This window comes from Ictalurus furcatus, chromosome 4 (genome assembly GCF_023375685.1).
Source record: "Ictalurus furcatus strain D&B chromosome 4, Billie_1.0, whole genome shotgun sequence".
In the NCBI taxonomy this organism is placed as follows: domain Eukaryota; kingdom Metazoa; phylum Chordata; class Actinopteri; order Siluriformes; family Ictaluridae; genus Ictalurus; species Ictalurus furcatus.
The window spans coordinates 30553546-30572520 of record NC_071258.1 but is presented as its reverse complement, the minus strand read 5'-3'; the positions used below and the strand labels follow the sequence as shown (position 1 = coordinate 30572520).

Below are 18975 nucleotides of genomic sequence, written 5' to 3'. Positions count from 1 at the left end.
TGAGCAGGGACTATGGGACAACTGTAATATGTATCCATTAGCACGGTTTCTGCTAACTGCCTCCCCTGCTAGCACTGGTCTATAATTAAATTACAGCAGGCTCGGGGGAACACTCAGAATCTCTCAGCTGTTTTCCAGTCTGCCATGGGAGCTTTTCATACTAGTGACGTGTGACCAAAAATGCAGTGATATTGACAAATAATGAAAACGTGTGGTTTAATTGTTAGCATAAAACAAATCGTTTAGATTTGGCGCTGGAACTGCTTGAACAAACAGAAAGAACTCTTGGGATTTCTGTCGTTATTCCTCTGATCTGATCAACGCGTCTTCTCCCTTTATTGCTCTGTCATAAAACACCAGGGATACGGAGTTAGTCTTGGGAAAGCTTTTATCTTCGTATCTGTATTGGAACATAATCATGCGGAAAGGAACAGAAAATTGCGGATCAACAGCCGTAATTCTGGGATCATCAGTCACGGAGAGCCAACAGTTATTTTAGGAATACAGAGAGTTTGTGTTGGTGTGTTTATGGAAGAAAAAACACTTATGGGTTGTGCTGTTAACGGAAAATACTCAGTGACAGGGTGGTGTGATGAAGTGGAGTTACTGACACCACTCTGAAGTTGCTTGTTTTTTAATAACCGCATTTTCCCAAAGTTTTTTATTCCTCTTACAACACAGCAACAAAACACTAACAGTTTTTTTTCCCCTTATAATAGAACACACTATACTTTTTTTAATCAATTTATAGTTACATCTAGTTACTGTTGAATTATTTTTCTATTTCTCTTCATGGTGAAGTTTTCACTTTATGGCGTCAGTACTTTGCAATAGTCAAAGCTAAAATTAGCTGACACATGACTTTTTTTTTTTTTTTTTTTTACATTTCTCATTATCATGACAAGTTACATTTTTGTCATGTTAACTTCATGAGAGAGTAAAAAAAAAAATAATAAGCTGGTGAGGGAAGGACTATTTATAACTGCTATACCATAGTTTATAGCATTCTACAAAATTACAGCCCCTTCTGAAACTACTGGAATGGCCAATTCATTTCTATATACTATACAACAAAGACATTTGGGTTTGAGATCAAAAGACAGATATGAGACGAGAGTTTAGGATTTCAGCTTTTATTTCCTGCTATTTACATCTAGATGTGTTAAACAACATAAAACATAGAACCTTTTGTATCAGACCAGGGCATTTTTAGGTGAGCAAAAGTATAGGAACAGTATGTCTTGAAGTAAATTAACGTAAATAACGCTTAATATCTGGTTGCATATCCCTCATTGTCGTCACAAAATTGTTGCTTTTAGGATGATTTTGAAGGCTTTTACCGCAACCTCTTTGAGTTGTTGTTTGCTTCAGGGTTTTCTCCCTTCAGTCTCCTCTTCAGGAGGTGAAATTTTGCTCAATTGGGTTAAGGTCTGGTGATTGAATTGCCCAGTCTAAAACCGTCCACGTTTCCCCCCTGATAAAGTCCTTTGTTGTGTAGATAATGTGTTTTGAGCTTCTCATATTCATCTTTTGATCTCAAACCCAAATGTCTTCAATCTACAGCAAAACCAAAAGTATTGGCTTTGCGGTTCTAATAGTTTTGGTAGGAACTCTTCATTTAACTTTAAATGGAAAACAATGATGACATTGTTTAATAATAATAATAATAATAATAATAATAATAATAATAATAATAATAATAATAATAAAGCATATGTGTTGGTAAATTGCTGTGGTAAAAGAGGAATAAAACCCTTTGTGGGATACTGTTATAGAAAAATTGTTATATCAACATAATAGTAGATTTTTTTTTCTGTAACTGCACACCCTATTGTGTTCATTTATTTATTTATTTTTTAATACCTGGGACTGTTGTCAAAATTCCTTTGATCCTAAATTTGTCAGCTTGGTTTAGATATTTGATGTCAATTTGATTACATTCTTTATGTGACACTTGACACTGCAGGTACACTGAGTTACAGTCACTTGCCACAATTTTACGTAAACCATCCTGAAAAGTTTCGTAACCCAATCTTACTGTCACGGCAGGAGGCGGAGGCGGAGGCGGATGCAAGTGCAGATAAGGTTTAATGCGAATCAAAACAAATCACAAAACAGTACCTATGGAACTCGTAGCAAAAAAAAGAAGACTAGGAAACAAACATTAAACTGTGAACATAACACAGCAACAGACAACAACGGCAAAATAAAACCAACGAAAGACAATGTGTGCGGTGCAAAAGAGTGACTTATATCCAAGTGCACATTATCCCAAACGTGAATCAGGTGCAGACATGTTCAGTCATGTGACGTGACCAGGTCAGGTTTAGTGGCTGATGGCAATCAAAGTCTACAGTCTTTTCCCGGTATTTACACGACACTTACTTTGAGAACATTCTGTCATTTGACATCAGCATTTATAAATGCAGTATTTATGATAACTGACACATTCCTTTGTAAATGTTTATCTAAGCTCACGTCAGATTGTACAATAGTCCCAGGCTTATGAGCATTGCTCTTACAGATCATGTGAAATGGAAATTAAAATGCCACAGCGTGACATGTTTACAAATGAAACCACACTTTGGACTTATTTATCAGAATTTGATCGGCTTGTGAAAAGCACATGTGCTAAAACAAACATGGAGTCAGATCCAAATGCTAACCTGTAGTCAATCGGGAAGGAGTGCCTACCTACCGGCTGCTCATTAGACAAGGGAAAGACGGAGAGAAATTTAGACCCAGGGATGAGATCATAATTTTTTAAGCCTATCTGTGCAGCTGAAAAAAAAGGAAGACGCCCAAGGTCAAAGTCTGTGCTTAGCCTGCAAATATGTCAACGTGTTGCAAATGGTTAATTAAAGGCAGGAAAAATTTCTGCAATTTAGTCAAAGTTTATAGACAAATACGAATTTTTTAATCTATAAAGTAATGAGAACAGATAAACAGAGCACGATCTAACCAATGATATGAGCTTCAGTGTGTTTTGAATTTAGTTTCTCTTTAAATCAAGCACATATTTTATCCAACCTGTGAAACATGTCCTTATACTGCGATCCATAATACACTCCGCTATTACGTTCCACTTTTCTGTAGCAATCTTGGCAAATTGATGCTGTAGAAGAGGAATAATACAGTTCATGATGTGCTGTTATAAGAAAATATCTGATTGAGAAATTTCAGAATAAATATCCATCTCTCCAATGTTGCAGGACTCCTGGTAGGTAACAGCACACTTGTGTACTTCACCCATCCCTCATGTCAAAATCGGAAAGAATTCAGCCTCCTAAGCTGCAGATATGCGCTGCATTCAAAATGAACGATGCCCAACACATTTCCCTGAATAGCCTGCTGAGAAAGAGTGGGTTTGAATTATTGACGAGATACAAACAGATGCTGTTTTCGCACCGTGTCAAAGACGGATTGAGGCTGAGTGGCTAAAATGAAACAGTCATGTAATGAAAACGGTTAAACGGAGAAATAAAGTATTTAATTCTAATCTGTCTGAGCCTTGCAGAGATCTTATTTCACCCCTTATTCCTCACATCAGAAAGCAATAGCATGTATTATAATAGTTATATAACGGATGTCGTATATTGAAAGTAATATACTACGAGGAAAGGAGAACAAACTCAAAACAACTAACTTGATAGCAATAATCTGTCTTTCCTCATGGCCTCACGCTGCTTTATCATGAAAGGGTACAATTTTATTCTCTGTCTGCTTGGTTCTATGTAGTTCTGTACCCTGCGCTTATTTACTCATTCTAATACTGTTACTGGCGACGACATCAATAATTTACTTTGACCAAACTACATTAGCAGTGGATTCCCTCCCTTTATAGTGCAAACAAACAGACTGGCTGGAATTCTGTTATAATCAGCTCGAGACACAGTGCTGGGTGATGGCAGGAGGCTACAGAGTGTTTGTTGCCTACAAAGCTCTCTTCTAGTGAAAGTGGCTCTGTGGTTAATGTTTGCCGCTTGAATATCAAGCAGGCTTAATGAAGTCATTTGTCGGCAAGAAGCTGGGTCTCCCACTATCCTGCAACCTTCATTAGTCTACCACCATCGCCTCCCGCCAACCCTGCAGAATTTAATCTGCTTTAATGCACCTTTTTATTGTTTCATCTTTTTGGAGGGTTATTTATTTATTTGCTTGTTGGTTGGTTGGTTTATTTATTTATTTAGCATTATTATTGTTACTGTTGAGTTGATTTTGATTCAAAAATATGAAACGTATTATTATTATTATTATTATTATTATTATTGGGAAAATGCTGCTTTATAATGTTCACCAGTGACACAAAACATAACACATAAAAGTGTTTCCATCCATCCATCTGTCCATCCATTTTCTGTACCACTCATCCTACACAAAGTCGTGGGGGAGTCTGGAGTCTATCCCAGGGGACTTTGGGCACAAGGAGGGGGACACCCTTTAAAGGGTGCCAACCCATCACAGGGCACAATCGAACACACCACACACTCACACACCCATTCACACTCTAAGGACAATTTAGAGATGACAATCAGCCTACAGTTCATGTCTTTGGACTGGGGGAGGAAACCAGAGTCCAGAGAATACCATGTGTTACCATTTCTCTGAAGCATATGATGCAATAAAATAATAATAGTCATTATTATTTATAATTATAACAATGATGCAAATTCTATGCAAACCAGGTTGACACAAGGATTTCTCAAACCTCTGTATTTCTCAAACTATTTTACTATGTTCTATATATTCTATTATATGATGTATTGTATTACAATAATATGTGTCATGTTGCTGTATTGTTTTTTTTTTGTTGTTGTTGTTGTTTATCTTAATAAAAGCAGTTCTTGGTTTTTGACTTTATATTATATTTAATTAAATCGTGAAAGGGGTCTGTCACGAGTTCCCCTTTATGCAGCACGCTGTGGAGCATGTGAGCGCGCGTGCAAGAGCAGGTGCGCGAGCACCTGCTTTCCCCTTGTGGACAATCATGACATTTCTACACGTGCATTTGTTTATGTTTCTGTTATGTCTCCTCCCCGTTCTGTCATTGGTTGTAGTGTCACGTGTGTCTGAATCGTCCTCAGCCGTCAGCCATTACGAGGCTGATTATCTCTGCGTATATACCGCGCGCCTCCCAGCACACAACGCGGAATGTTGAATGAGTTGTAGTAGATTAGTTTAGAGTCCTTACGATAGAGAACCACAGTCAGGCCATTGTTTCATGTTTCATGTTTCATGTTTCGATTCTTAGTTCATAGTTCATGTCATGTGTAGTTTCGTTTGTTAAGTTCACGCTGGTTTCTCCGCTACCAGTCCCTCGCTGCTGTTTCTGTTTCATGTTTGGTATATCGACCCTGCATCCCGAGACCACGACGTTGATTCCTGCCTTGCCTCGTTTATGCCTGTTTGCCGACAGCCTGAACCTTGCATGTTACTGGATTACGTTTTTGGATCACGTTTTGGATTTGTCTGCCTGTCTCTCTGTAAATAAAACTGTTGTTCAACCTGCACTTGCATCCTACCTTATCTCCGTTGCATCACGAAACGTGACAGGGTCAAAATTGAGGTTCAACAAACTGCTAGTGTTTACTGGCTCAATATTTCTTTATAACACTGAATCCCGATTCATCTAAGCAATGTATCAGACTGAATAGGTGTGCTTTAGTTCCCAGAGAATTATTTTCTCTGTCTTGCCAGTGTGACTAATCCAGCATTAACACCTGATCATTAGCTGATTTACGGCTTGAGAATGGGGCAATAATCAAGGTCAGTGGACGTGGTGTTCTATAATTGGGAACTCAAGCGTGAAAACACTACTTATTACAATAATATCAAATTGCTTTAATCCTTGCCCTTATGTATGTCATGGAAAAGAAAATTACCGTTCACTGTAAGTGCAACCTCCTTCTCTCCAGCCCCTACTCGCGGCACCACAGCACGGCATACATATTTCCCAGCGTCCTCCTGCCTCACTGCTTTTAAAGTCAGGATGTTTTCGTTGCTCAGCACCTGAGGTTAAAAAGCCAAAGGTTATCAAAGTCAAAGGTAATCACTTTAGCAAAAGACAAGTGTCATGGTCATAGTGAATCAAATAGCACTGTTGGACAGCTTAGCTTAAAAAGGCTCTCCTTCTGAATTATTAAAATCTAATTGGGGGAAAAAGCAGTGAACTGCTGGAGTGTGTTCGATGGTGGGTTGAACGACACCAAAACTTCAATGAGATCCCATAGAGATGACAGAACAGGGACACAGAGAACTCTGGAATAATCAAACTGAGGTGGTCATGCTGAAAAAGCTCTGATGGTGCTCTGATCACGCCAGAAAGGAAACACGCAATGCACACCTGCGTACTGTAAGATTGCACCTTGTTCAGACTACATGTCATGTAGAGTCTGTCATGTTCAGACTATATGTCATGTCAAGAAATTGAAGCTCATTTACCTGATTATATTATGGATATTGAAATACAGTGTTAGTGAAATGTTTCTCAGGAGAGTCTGAGGTAATTATAGTGCTAATGTTACAATATTCATAAGCAGCTATATTGCATAAATAAAAATGAAACTATGAAATTTATCAAACGAGGCTGCATAAAGGTTCTTCTCTGAGAAGCTGGTCGCGTGAATACGTTTTTAAATACTATGAATCATTTATGGAGAAAACTCCATGCTAGATCAATATACAGATGGTATTGCTTGATAGAGGGCATCATGGCACACTGAAAAGCAAAAACCTTCATTGTATTGCTTTATATCTTTAGTGGAAATTCGCCAGTCGGAGGTCGCTTTTTGAGTCAGAAGTGAATGTAATAGCCTATTGTATTGCATTCCACTTTCATCAGTGTGTTGCAGTCGTAGTGCAGTGAAAGGCAATCACTGTCTGTGATTCAGGGTTGTGGTTGTAAATAGAGGAGGTGGGAAGGGCCCGAAAGCACCATTTTCCAGAAGGTTTCACTTAAGGCTTAATAATGACAGCGATAACATGTAACACATTTTCATAAATAATCATAACATGTATAAAGGCACAAATTCATCATAATATGATACGAATGTGTTCGTAGAGAGTGAAAGTGTACCAATTTATATTTATGGAGTGAGGGATTTGAAATCATAATTAATTTCAGCTCAAAACTGGCTTCTGATTTCACCATCAGCGTGAAGAACTTACCACTCCAGACCCCCTCTTCATCCACACAATCGTGAGTGATGGGTTTCCTGTCCATGCACAATTAAACACGGCATCTGAGCCCAGATCCACCTGCAGGGACTGTGGCTCTGCAGCCATACGAGGTCCGACTGCAGAAAACAAACATTCACTCAGTGGCATTGATATGACACAGGTCTAGCATATGCAATTTCATTTTCTTTGGCTGTGGCAAATGAAGGCCAAGTTAATTATTTCCAGTAAGCCGGTGTTATAGTTATATTTAATGATTAAAAAAACCCAAACAAAACAGATAAGACGTGCTTCAGTTTAATTGCAATGGAGAAATGGAAAGTCAGTAATTGAAAATGTGTTTGTCAGAAAGCAAGAACAGGTAGGAAACTCACAGTAGACGTCCACGTTGCGGCTGATATTTGTACTCCCGAGGGGGTTGGTGACCTCACAAGAAACGGCGTCTGTGAAGAAGGAGTGGTCCACTACGACTTCATAGGCGTCTCCTGATACTTCTTTGATCACATGACCTCCTTTGGCCCACCTGTAGAAAGTGATCAGTATACATATATTTGTTTAAGCTAATGTTTGTTTAAGCTAATGTGAAAATGAGGACAAGATTACAGCTTCCAAGCTAAAATAGTAAAAATAAATAAATAAATAAAGAAAGAAAGAAAGAAAGAAAGAAGCAAAGCAAGTCCAACAGCTTCACTCAACCTCTCAGTTGAATGGAATTGAATGAGCACTTATTGTAAGCTATCTACCCTGCCATGAAAATCACAACACCATTTTGCATATCGCTACGGCAGTGGCAGGAGAAGCGCCATCCTGATCCAAATACATCCGTCGCAGAGAAAACAACAACACAGAATATCTGCCTGTCTTATTCAGCCTGGGTGCTGAAACACAATGACAAGTGCCTCCCCTTATATGCTTGTGGTTTTAGAGTCTCTGAGACAATGTGTGGTATGGGAATCATTGAAGTGACTGATCCTTGTTGGCCTCAGCATGTTTCAGTGCCTCTGTAGCATGTTGACAGCATACACTCCAATTACACAGCTGTGGAAAACAAATCTCAAAAGTGACAAATAAGCAGACCCCTCCGAATGTTAGTAAATGGCACCAACCATCCACAGCACAAAGGAGGCAGGCATTAATGAATCGATGAATCTCTACATGAGAAGCGCTTCATTTTGTGTTGGAAGGCAGCATCCTGTGGCATCATGCCTCGTCTCCCGTCCAGTTTCTGTAACAATTCCTAGAATGTCACCAGGGATGTAGGCATCTGAGGTGAGAGTCATTTGTACAAGGCAAAGGTAATAAAAGATTGAGCATCTCTGCATGGAACTTAAATAAATTGGTACATTCTGTCCCAGTTACCTCATAGCACAGAAATAATGGCACAGAATTACACTTTGGAAATAAATAAATATAAATTTCGATAGGTTCCTAAAAAAATAATAATCACAAATTAGCATTGCTTACATTGATTAACTCCAATGTCAAGTCTGAGCCTAATATGAATAATTTAAAACACAATTGCTTGCACTAGCACTATAGCTTGTGTGAGGGTGGCTGAGAACTCTGTCAGCTCAATGCGCCTAGGAACACCTGTGTTTCCAAAAATATTCAAACCAGGGCAGATGGGAGCTTGTGTCGCCTCAGCCCCAGACATAATTGCTCCTGGAAAAGAAGCTGTGCTGCAGTCTGAAACTTTCTCTTTATGAGTAATTAGACCAGCAGTCTCCTGTTATGTGCTTACCAGAGAGAGAACCCCAAGCACCCCCCCCCCCACCTCCACCCCCACCCCCAAACAACACTCCACACCCTTCTTTATAATCAGATCAATAGACAAGATGTGCTATAATTTCATGTGGTGCTAAATAGCCTTATTTTCCAATGCGGTTTGAGGATGCTTATCAAGCATCAGATATGCAGTCTTTCAAGTTGCTTCCATGTCTTGTGTTATTAGCTTAGAAATGAAACCATATTCATGATGCAGGAGTTTACAGCTGCACTGCCAGATGTGCAGAGTGTTTGCTGCTGCATACAGCATGCCGTCCAATCTTTAGCTCAATCATCAAAACCCATTTCTACAAGAGCATGCCTCACAAAAGAAGCATGATGATCATGACAAACAGTATCTGAAAAAAAGTCTAACAGCCTCTAGGAGGCTTTGGAATGCTTGCATGCTCTGGAAAATAGCCACCACTGACAGTACTCATACACTAGGTATTAACCTCATTTGTGTTCATTAAACACACTACTCAGTGTGTGCTGCAACATCCACCAATCACAGCGATTTATTGTACAGTGTCAATAGGTTGTGCACTAGGATGAATAAAACTGATCAGTTGCCTTTTGAGTTGTCCAAACATTGACACTCCAATAGTTTGCATAGCATTCAACTGGAGATATGTATAAAACAGTTCCCAGGCAAGAACCTGGGTTGAGAAAGAATCCATGCAAGAGACTGGCAGGGAATATGGGTCCGAGTCAAGCCGCAACTTATGGACATAACGGACAGGGACCAAAGTTGGACCATACATATTTGGGAGACATTTTCACTCACTTTCAGTAACTGTTACCTTGGTCAGAGATGTGGTGGATCCCAAGCCTTTGCTGGGAACATTGGGAGCAAGTTAGGAATACATCCACGATGGGATGCTAGTCCATTGTATGGCACCATGCACATAGCCATTTGCACACACAGGTTGCTTCCTGTAGTCAGTTCACATACTGGGATGTTTTTGGGAGATGGGAAGAAGCTGGAGAACATGCACGGACACTCAAGCTCAGCATCAAACCAAGGCTCCTGGAGCCAAGAATTCTACCCCTGTTCCATGCCACCCTTTGTGTAATACCAAGGATGGAACTTTATTAACAATGAAACAAAATTCTAGCATCATTTTAGTAATGTAAAACCTTCGAATTCTTCTGGTCACCATCTGGAACCCACCCCCACCCCCAGATAATCCTGATTATCGGGCATTTTTAAAAGAGGAGTGTTTGAGCTTGCTGTTGGATATCATAGTTGACAGGATATCCGCTTCACCCGGGGATTTGCTCAGGTGTACAGACGTTTCAATATCATTGAGTCTGGAGATGAGAAATTTGTCTATAGCGAGGCATCTTTCTGACTGGCACTCACACAATACCCATCAGGGTGCTGTAACAACAAAGGTGGATTTGTTGATTGAGTTGATATGTTTTCCCATATCTACAGCTGTGTGACTGACATTTCAATATTCTGCTGAGTAGAACATGCACATGACGGTGATGTTCTTAAATTTCTCTCTCCTACCCCTAACTGCTTTCTTTCCACGACTTTATATCTATCTGTCCGAGTTCCAACATATTCAGGATGTGTTATTTCTGGCTCGGAAGACTTACACAGTTAATGCTGGGTCGTTTTACTACGACATCAGAGCACAGACACATTGCCAGTACCCTTTAACACTCGCACCCCTGACTCTTAGATCCTGTTCTAAGCAATTTGCTCAGTGTGCATGCCTATTCCAGAAGCATAGGCAGAGTCACGGGGGAGCTGTGGTCACCGAAAAACAAGCAGCGACTTCTATCTTCTGCATGTGCACATAAAACCCTTGGCAGGCGTATTGAACTGGGAATGGAAACATCATCTTGAGCACCTCTGAGACATTAGTATAGAGATGCATAATAGAACAAAAACATGACAAAGCAGTGCAAACACACAAACAACAACGACAGCATAATTATTACAGGAACGAGAGATTCAGGGAATTTTGTTTCTTCATTTGGTGGAAGGGTGGAATGGCATCACGGGTTCTTGCGAGATTCATCTTCCCTATAAGATAGACATCTTTTCTATCTTCCTCAGACTTGAACGCATGCACTACAATGCACAGTGCACACTTTCTATGCCAAGTCAACAGTTTCTCTGTTTACCATTTCTCACATAACAATGCATCCCAGAACCCTTCCAACACATTCATCTCTGTGAAGTTTCGAGCAACTTGAGGTGCACAGGTCCCCAGTGAACCTCTATTATTAATTCAAGTCCTGGTTTCATACCTCACTGCTTTCCTACTCTGGAATTCATCAAGGCAAGTGCCAATCAACAATGCTGTTAAAATCACAAAAGTGAAACCAGAGTAAATAAATGAGAGGCAACATTTGACAAGGGGCAGGTGTTAAAACTTCAAAATGGGAGGACATACTTCCTGAAAATGCTCAGTAATCAAGCATTAATATTGCAGCTTGTGTAGCACGGCAAGATTTGTAAAGCCATGCCGATGAAGCTCACTTAACTGTCAGCAAGATGGAGACAGAAAGTCTGAGAGAAATTGAAAGACTGAGAAGGAATCCGTAAAGTGTCCAGGAACTTTTTGAGGTTTTAGAGAGTCCATTTCTTTAAGAATTTGTTAACCAGACATGCACAGAAAGCTGACTTTGCAGCAGACATCACTTGTTTGTCTATTTATGCTCTGCCTGATGTAGTTCATCAAGCTCTCTGACTTCCTAGTCCCCCTTTGGCCCCTCTTTGTTTCAGGATCTCTCTCTCACTGAGTAACCTCATCTCCCAACCACTCTTTTTCCCTTGCTTTGAGTCTCACTTTTTTTTTCTATCTCTGATACAGTAGATAAAGCCTGGTTATATAAACATTTGGATGAACACCAAAAATCTTTACTGTTAATGACTTGGAATCAATCAGAGTTAATAAACTAGACAAATGTCAAAGCTAAAAACTTCTTACAAGTCTGAATGGTGTCAAGGGACACTCTATAATGGATTATCCTGATAAAAACAAAATAACATAGGAAAGGCTGTATTACTTTTTTTTTTTTAAACACTTGAATATTTCTACCTTAAATGCCATTGATTTTGTAATATTATGTTCTCTTATTGAATCAATGAAGTGTGTGACAACCAACAAACTGTTTTCCTTAGGTTGTTAAATTCTCTCTTTTTCTTCCTTCATTAAAAAAGAGAAGAATCCAGCATGGCCTCTGCTACATTTAGGAGTGAGGCACAATGAAAAATGCCCTCTGGAATCTACAGATGCACATTTCTCTTGTCTGAATCAATAGCAAACTGAGTAGTTCTGGGCGTTGTGGTGCACTTGAAATATCCTTTCCATTTCCCTAACAATTCTAAAGACTTGATGCTAAGTGGTTTCTAGCACTTGGGATTTTACTCTATTCATACCTTACTTACTTTAGTTTTAAAACCTCTGTCTGAAAGCATATTCTGAAATACAACCCCATTTGTGGTGGGTATAAAAAAAAGGTTAAAAAAAAAGTTCCATCTGTTTAGAGAGAAATGTCAGTATGTCCATCTGCTCCTGAACTTGCCAAGACAAATTTCAAGTCTCACGTTTTGCAAAAGATACACTTGAATAAATATATAGTGGGGGAAATAAGTGTTGGACACATCAACATTTTTTTCAGTAAATATATTTAAAATGAGGTTATTCACATGAAATGTATTTAATATTTAGTGGAGAGGGCTTTGTTTTCAATGACGGCTTCAAGACACTTCCTGTATGAAGAAATTAATGGGCCGTAGTATTCAGGTGTGATTTTGGCCCGTTCTTCTAAACATATTGTCTTTAAATCTTGTTCAATTGGATTCGAGTCAGGTGATTGACTAGGCCATACTAACACCTTGGGTTTTTTTCTCTCTGAAACCAATTGTTTCCTTTGCTGTATGATTTGGATACCTGTCCTGCTGGAAGGTCCACCCACGTCTCATCTTCATCATCCTGGTGGATAGCAGCAGATTCTTCTCAAGAATCTAACGGTAAAGGGCTCCATTCATCGTTCCTTCAATTATATGAAGTATGTCAGTACCATGTGATGAAAAACAGCCCCACACCATGATGCTTCCACCTCCAAACTTCACTGTTGGTATAGTGTGTTTAGGGTGACATGGTGTCCAAACATGGTGTGTAGTATAACAGCCAAAAAGTTCAATTTTGCTTTCATCTGACCAGACTACACTCTCCCAGTATTTCATAGGCTTGTCCAAATGAGTTGTAGCAAACTTTAAACGAGCTTCAACATGCCTTTTCTTTAGTAATGGAGTTTTGTGGGGTGAGCGTGAGCAGTGGAGTGCATTGCCTATTGTTTTCTCTGTGACAATGGCACCTGCTGCCTCCAAGTGTTTCTGGAGCTCTTCCCGAGTGGTCCTTGGCTCTTGGGCTACTCTTCTGATTATTCTTCTGACTCCCTGGTCAGAAATTTTGTGAGGAGTGCTCCTGTGCGTGGCTGGTTGATGACGGAGTGATGTTGCTTCCACTTGTGGATAACGGCCCCAGTGGTGCTTACTGGAGGATTCAGAAGTTTTGAAATAGGTCTATATGTTTTGCAAGAATAAGGTTGTGAAGGTCTTGGGAGAGCTCTTTGCTTTTACCCATCATGAGATGTTTCTTGTGTGACACCTTGGTAACGACAAGCCTTTTTATAGACCATCAATTTACTAACCCAGCTGATATTAATTTGCACAGATAGGGAGTATAATTACTTACGTATTTCAGCTGGTTCCTTGCATTGGGGAACTGCTTTTTCTTAACGTGTTCAGTACTTTTTTTCCCGTGTCATTCCTCTTTATCACACGTAACTTCATTTATGGACTTTAATGTTGTGAATTCTTTATATTTCTGGATTTCTTGAGTTAATACTGACGTCTGGTGAAAATTTCATGTGAATAGCCTCATTGGAAATATATTTACTGAAAAAAAAATTGATGTGTCCAATACTTATTTCCCCCCACTGTACAAACTTGCTTCATAGATGCCTATATGATGTTATATCCAAAGAAAAATGTGCCTTTTTTTCAATTCAGTGATAAGTTTTACTATTATAAAATTATAATTAAATGTAATTTGGATGTATAATTTGTGTTATGCACAAGTGTTTTACCTGTACTGTGTGACCGGTGGATTGGCTTTAGCAGAGCAGTGGAACTTCACCAGGTTTCCTTCCAACACTGGCTGGGGTTCAACAGAGAGGTTCACCAGTGGTAAGTCTGCAAGGAGAACAGCAACAAAATTAGGCACAAAGCACTAACAAGCTTCTTTTGTAAGATTGAGATCATACACCACTTAAGGCCATTCATAGTACACCTACTTATTTTTTGCACTAATGCAAATAATATTTTTTTTTGTCTTAAAACCTTTTTACATTTATCAAACAGATTCTTTCAGCACCTTTAGTAGATTGGGAAGGGAAAAGTTTTATTCACAGGATGCAAAATACTTGGTGGAAAAGATTGTAATTAATCATGTATTTCCATTTATTAAGATTGCTAGTGATGACTGAATTTGGACCATATTCAGTTGAACTGTGCATGTGTAGTAGCGAGTTAGTATTGAAATTGTGTACTTTGTATTCAGATGTAACTACAGAAGCACTACTGATTGTTGCAGTCAAAAATGCTTGATTTTGCTGTAGCTGTTTTCAAAATCTGCGATGCAATTTGTAGAGATTTTTGAAAACTACTTGAATTGGTGAAGTTGCAATTGCACAACACAATTGTCCACGGTCTTTTTGCAGTGATGTTTGGTCGTAATTGAGACATTTTATCCGTTCTCATGTTTGACGCACATAAATCAAAGAGGGTTTTTGCTGAATGCGTGTTGTGATGACCTCACATGGCGCGTCTTCACCCTAATCATCAGAAAATCTGTGCTTATTTTGAAAAATCAGAATTAGAAAATCCTGGAGGGACCTATTCATACATATTTTGTGACAATTATGCAATTGAGCGATAATGACCCAAGCGAAGAGCAGTATTAAATCCAGTGCCACTCTCTGACAAATTGTTGTACCCACAATAAATATTACGTTGAAACACATTTTGGATATTTTAAACCATCTTAAAAATTGTGGAATGGTATTTGAGTGTAACATTAACTGTGTAGTTATGACATTATGAATTAAATCATTATTTGTATGAATTGTCCCTGGAGAAACCATTGTTTTTTTGTATTGGTTGCATATGAAGGAACTCATAGGAACCAGTTCTTATCAGAGAATTAAAAAAATATCTAATTGATTTAATTTTAATGTCATGTTGATTATTACAATCAAATTATGAACTCTACCTAGAGCTACTTAAACTGATATGACAGCTTGGGCATCTTCTCCATTTTACCATGGGCATCCTTTCTACAGAGAGTAGTTCAAATTAAACAAAACAGAACCAAAAAATGAGCACAATTCCTTAACTTTAAAAACATGTCTAAAGATACTCCTAACATGATAGGTCTAGTTCATTGTCCAATATCCAAAATTGGATTTGCTGTATTTATTTAAGTGCTAAATTATAAGCTGGCAGCTCATAAATGTGAGTGGAACCCATTGTGTTGCATTTGCTATTTTTGTCTAGAATCTTCTTAACATGATTACGATGACTAGGATGCTATTCATGACAATCAGCCTTAATACTGTACAGTTCCTAATGATTGAGATGAATGTAATGAAATTGTAATGAATAAACATAAAATTTTCTGTGTCGCACATTGTTTCCAAATGTTCTTGGGACACCAGATAACAGTAAATTGCATAATCCCACAAGACAAACAGAAAGCATGCATAGTCCTTCATAATCGGGTTATGTGCAACTCAAATACACTAAAATGTCATGGCAAAATGTGAAAGACCTGCCTGCTGTCCTGAATACATTCGAGCACAGGAATTTATACTGCCTGGCAACCCTCACCAGCATAAATACTGGATAATATCACTGTAATATAGTATTCACTTAGTAAACCTGCTCGGTTATATGAAATATCACTATGACTATTAGTAAAATGACTCTGGAATACAAATGTATCTTGTGTAGTTGTTATTCTCTGGACATAACTGGTGAAATTAAATTCAGGCTTTAAAAAAAAGGTAAAGAGATGGTAAGGACATGAATATTTAATGTGCAAATACACATATTAGGATTAATTATAGTCTGATTTCCTCCTAATGTGTCGAGTATTAAAGTAAGAAGCAAACAGTACAATCATCGTGATATAAAACTGGGCTTAAAAATAACAAGCCCATCAGTTATGCTCATTAAGTAAATGTTGACTTTGGTTCTCATGCACCGTTTCTCATTTTCTTTCATTTCTACATGCGCTCTCTACAGAGCTGTTCCGGTGGTTAAGATGGATCAAAGCCCGAATCCAAAAAACAACACTTAAAAGATGCATAATAAGTACTCTACAAAAAAAAAAAAAAAAAAAGCAAACAAAAAAAAAACAATTTGTATATATTGCCAGAAAGTTCCAGTTATATAGGAACTTACTTGGTAATTGTCTGAAATTAATGTCTAAACATTTGTATATTAAGTAAAGTTTTGACATGTATAAACAATGGTTCTTAGTTTCCTTAAAGGGTTTTCATTTTGAAACTCTTGGCGAATGGGAAACTCTATGTGGTTGGGATCAATATAGAAGCTTTAAATCTTCTGTCACTGCGACAATACAAAGAACTATATACAGTAATATTTTATTGGAATAGCACTTTTAGTAATAGACATTGCCACAAAGCAGCTAAATCTGGATGTACTGTATATTTAGATCACTAATGAGCAAGTCAGTTGTGAAGGTGGTGAGGAAAAACAAAGGAAATAAACTCAAAAGGAACCCTTCCTCTTCTGGGTGACACTGGAAAGTGGGATTATAAGTCATTATTATTATTATTATTTTTTTTTTTACAACTGTACAATATAAAGACAAACAGTACTAAGTTTGTTAAAAGCATGCTCATTATGGGCATATTGTGTATAAGAGACTTTATTATTACAGATGGAAACTTCATGATTAGATGGAACCTATTTTTTTTTTTCCCTAAGAGACTAAAAAGTCATAAATTTGCATATTTTTAGGTTTTCCGTAGTCCGGATAGCCATGTAACACATCCTTTTAATGATTTTTACCCTGCTACTAATGGTGAAAATATCAGAGCAATTGGCACTGGAGCCTGAGTGCGGTCGTATTCAGCCTAGAGATTTCCAGTTCAAAAAGCAATTTCAACCTCATTTCTTTTTCCTTGTCCTTCATATCTGTTCAAGAGCCAAGCGCCAAATGCCACATTCTGTGGGAGTCATGTTTCTGTGAGACCACTGGACCAGAGAAAGAAAAAGAATCCAACAAAAGGAAAAAAAGGAAAGCATTATTATGCAGTTATAGACATTTGCGAACAGACTGCATGTGTCAAGTGGTATCACTTTGGAATTGCAGTGTCTCATGAGAAAGATGGAGTGATGGACGGATAAAGTTTTGAGGACTACAAAGAGGCAGAGAAAAAAAGAAAGAGTAACCTGGATACGGTTGGTGCCAATGTATTGTGTGTATTTGGATGTATTCCTGTCTCTATGTGCTGCGAGTCTAATTAAGGCAATATAATCTCTATTGGGCATGGTCTCGAGCAGTGGTGGAGAGAAATGGCACAGAGACTGGCATGAAGAATGGAATCACACTAGGCTCAAACTGCTGCGTCCCAGCTGAGCGTTTTTGTATGTGTGTGTGTGTGTGTGTGTGTGTGTGTGTGTGTGTGTGTGTGTGTGTGTGTTCTTGTAGTTTATGTACCCTGAAGGTACACAGCTGGACAGGGTGAGCTCAGCTGCTGCAGTCCCAGTTGGAATGTGTTCCAGGTGGCATCCTGAACCTCTTCTGCCTCTGTCTGTGTAGGGACTATGGCTCACCACACACACAGATACACTCTCACACACACACAGATACACAGACACCTGTGCCAGGTCCTTCCCTGCCAGCACAAGATGGAATGCAAATTTCTAAGCCCATGAGACATCCTGCTCCACCAGGCAGTCAAGCTGATCACACAGCGGGCCGCATGGTCACCATACGGCTACCTGTGTAAAGTTAGTATTGCCTAATTGGCCAAATTGAGCAGATATAGCTGCAAGTAAACCAGAGAAGCAGCCAAGCGGGTGGTAGGGCTTCACCTGCACCGTGATCGTCTAACCTTCAACAACTTTTGGTGTCCAAGCCAAAAAGGAAATTGCCACCATTGGAAATGGTGACAAACCAGCATTTGTTGATAAGTTTCAAATGGAGTCTTACAACTCTGGGATCAGGTCAAAAAAGCAGCTCCAACAGAGACTGTCCTTCTTACTGTCTTCTCAGGAGACAGGGTGAACATTTCAATGCTAATGCAAGTGGTTCTTTCAAGAGGACATCACTTGTGACAAAACGCTGACTGGCCTTTTTAAACATCAAGACACGCAACCTCTTGCTCTCCTCAGACATATGGAACCAAGAGAAAGAGAGATGGATAACTGGGTTAGAAGGGTCATGTAGACACCATGTGAGAGCCCCTATAGGCAGTTTGGCTGTGGCTTGAGACAGCTCCCTTGGCTTAATAAAATCGGTTTGTCACTTTGATGTATAAATGCATGAGTTTGCTCTCTGGTTTGAGCCTCGTGTGAGCGACAAGCCATCAATATGCAGCGGTGCTAATTCCTCGCCTTCATCTGGAGAGTGCACACAGGGGTCTGAAACACAGCCACCATCATGACAGATTTGACAACAACAGGGGAGCAGAAGAGCAGCAAGAGAGGGGAAAAAAATAAATAAATTAATAATGAGAAGACGACGACAGTGGTGTGCTGACAGCTTTTTGAACGGAAGTTCAAAGCAGAGAGCAGATGGCATATTGGTACAATCGGCCAACTTCTTGCAGCAGGATAAGGCACTATGAGTGGCTTCGTCCTTTCTCTTAAAGCGCAATCTCCCTTCTCACTGGGTCACACTGTCCAGCTGTTCCCCAAGAGAGCTACACAGGGGTAAATCAGAGTTTTAAAGAAGGGAGGATGCTGATGGA

At 39.1% G+C, this 18975-nt stretch overlaps 1 protein-coding gene across 2 annotated transcripts in view; it reads right to left on the bottom strand.

Moving 5' to 3' along the window:
- Positions 1–18975, bottom strand: part of kirrel3b (kirre like nephrin family adhesion molecule 3b) — a 219447-nt gene that overhangs the window by 20341 nt on the left and 180131 nt on the right. For both annotated transcript variants that reach the window (XM_053623572.1, XM_053623573.1), the window contains exons 6-9: positions 14059–14164; positions 7551–7699; positions 7168–7295; positions 5883–6009 (exon numbers count right to left, since the gene is read on the bottom strand). In XM_053623572.1, the coding sequence (XP_053479547.1) occupies positions 5883–6009; positions 7168–7295; positions 7551–7699; positions 14059–14164 (510 nt within the window). The remainder of the gene's footprint in view (positions 1–5882; positions 6010–7167; positions 7296–7550; positions 7700–14058; positions 14165–18975) is intronic.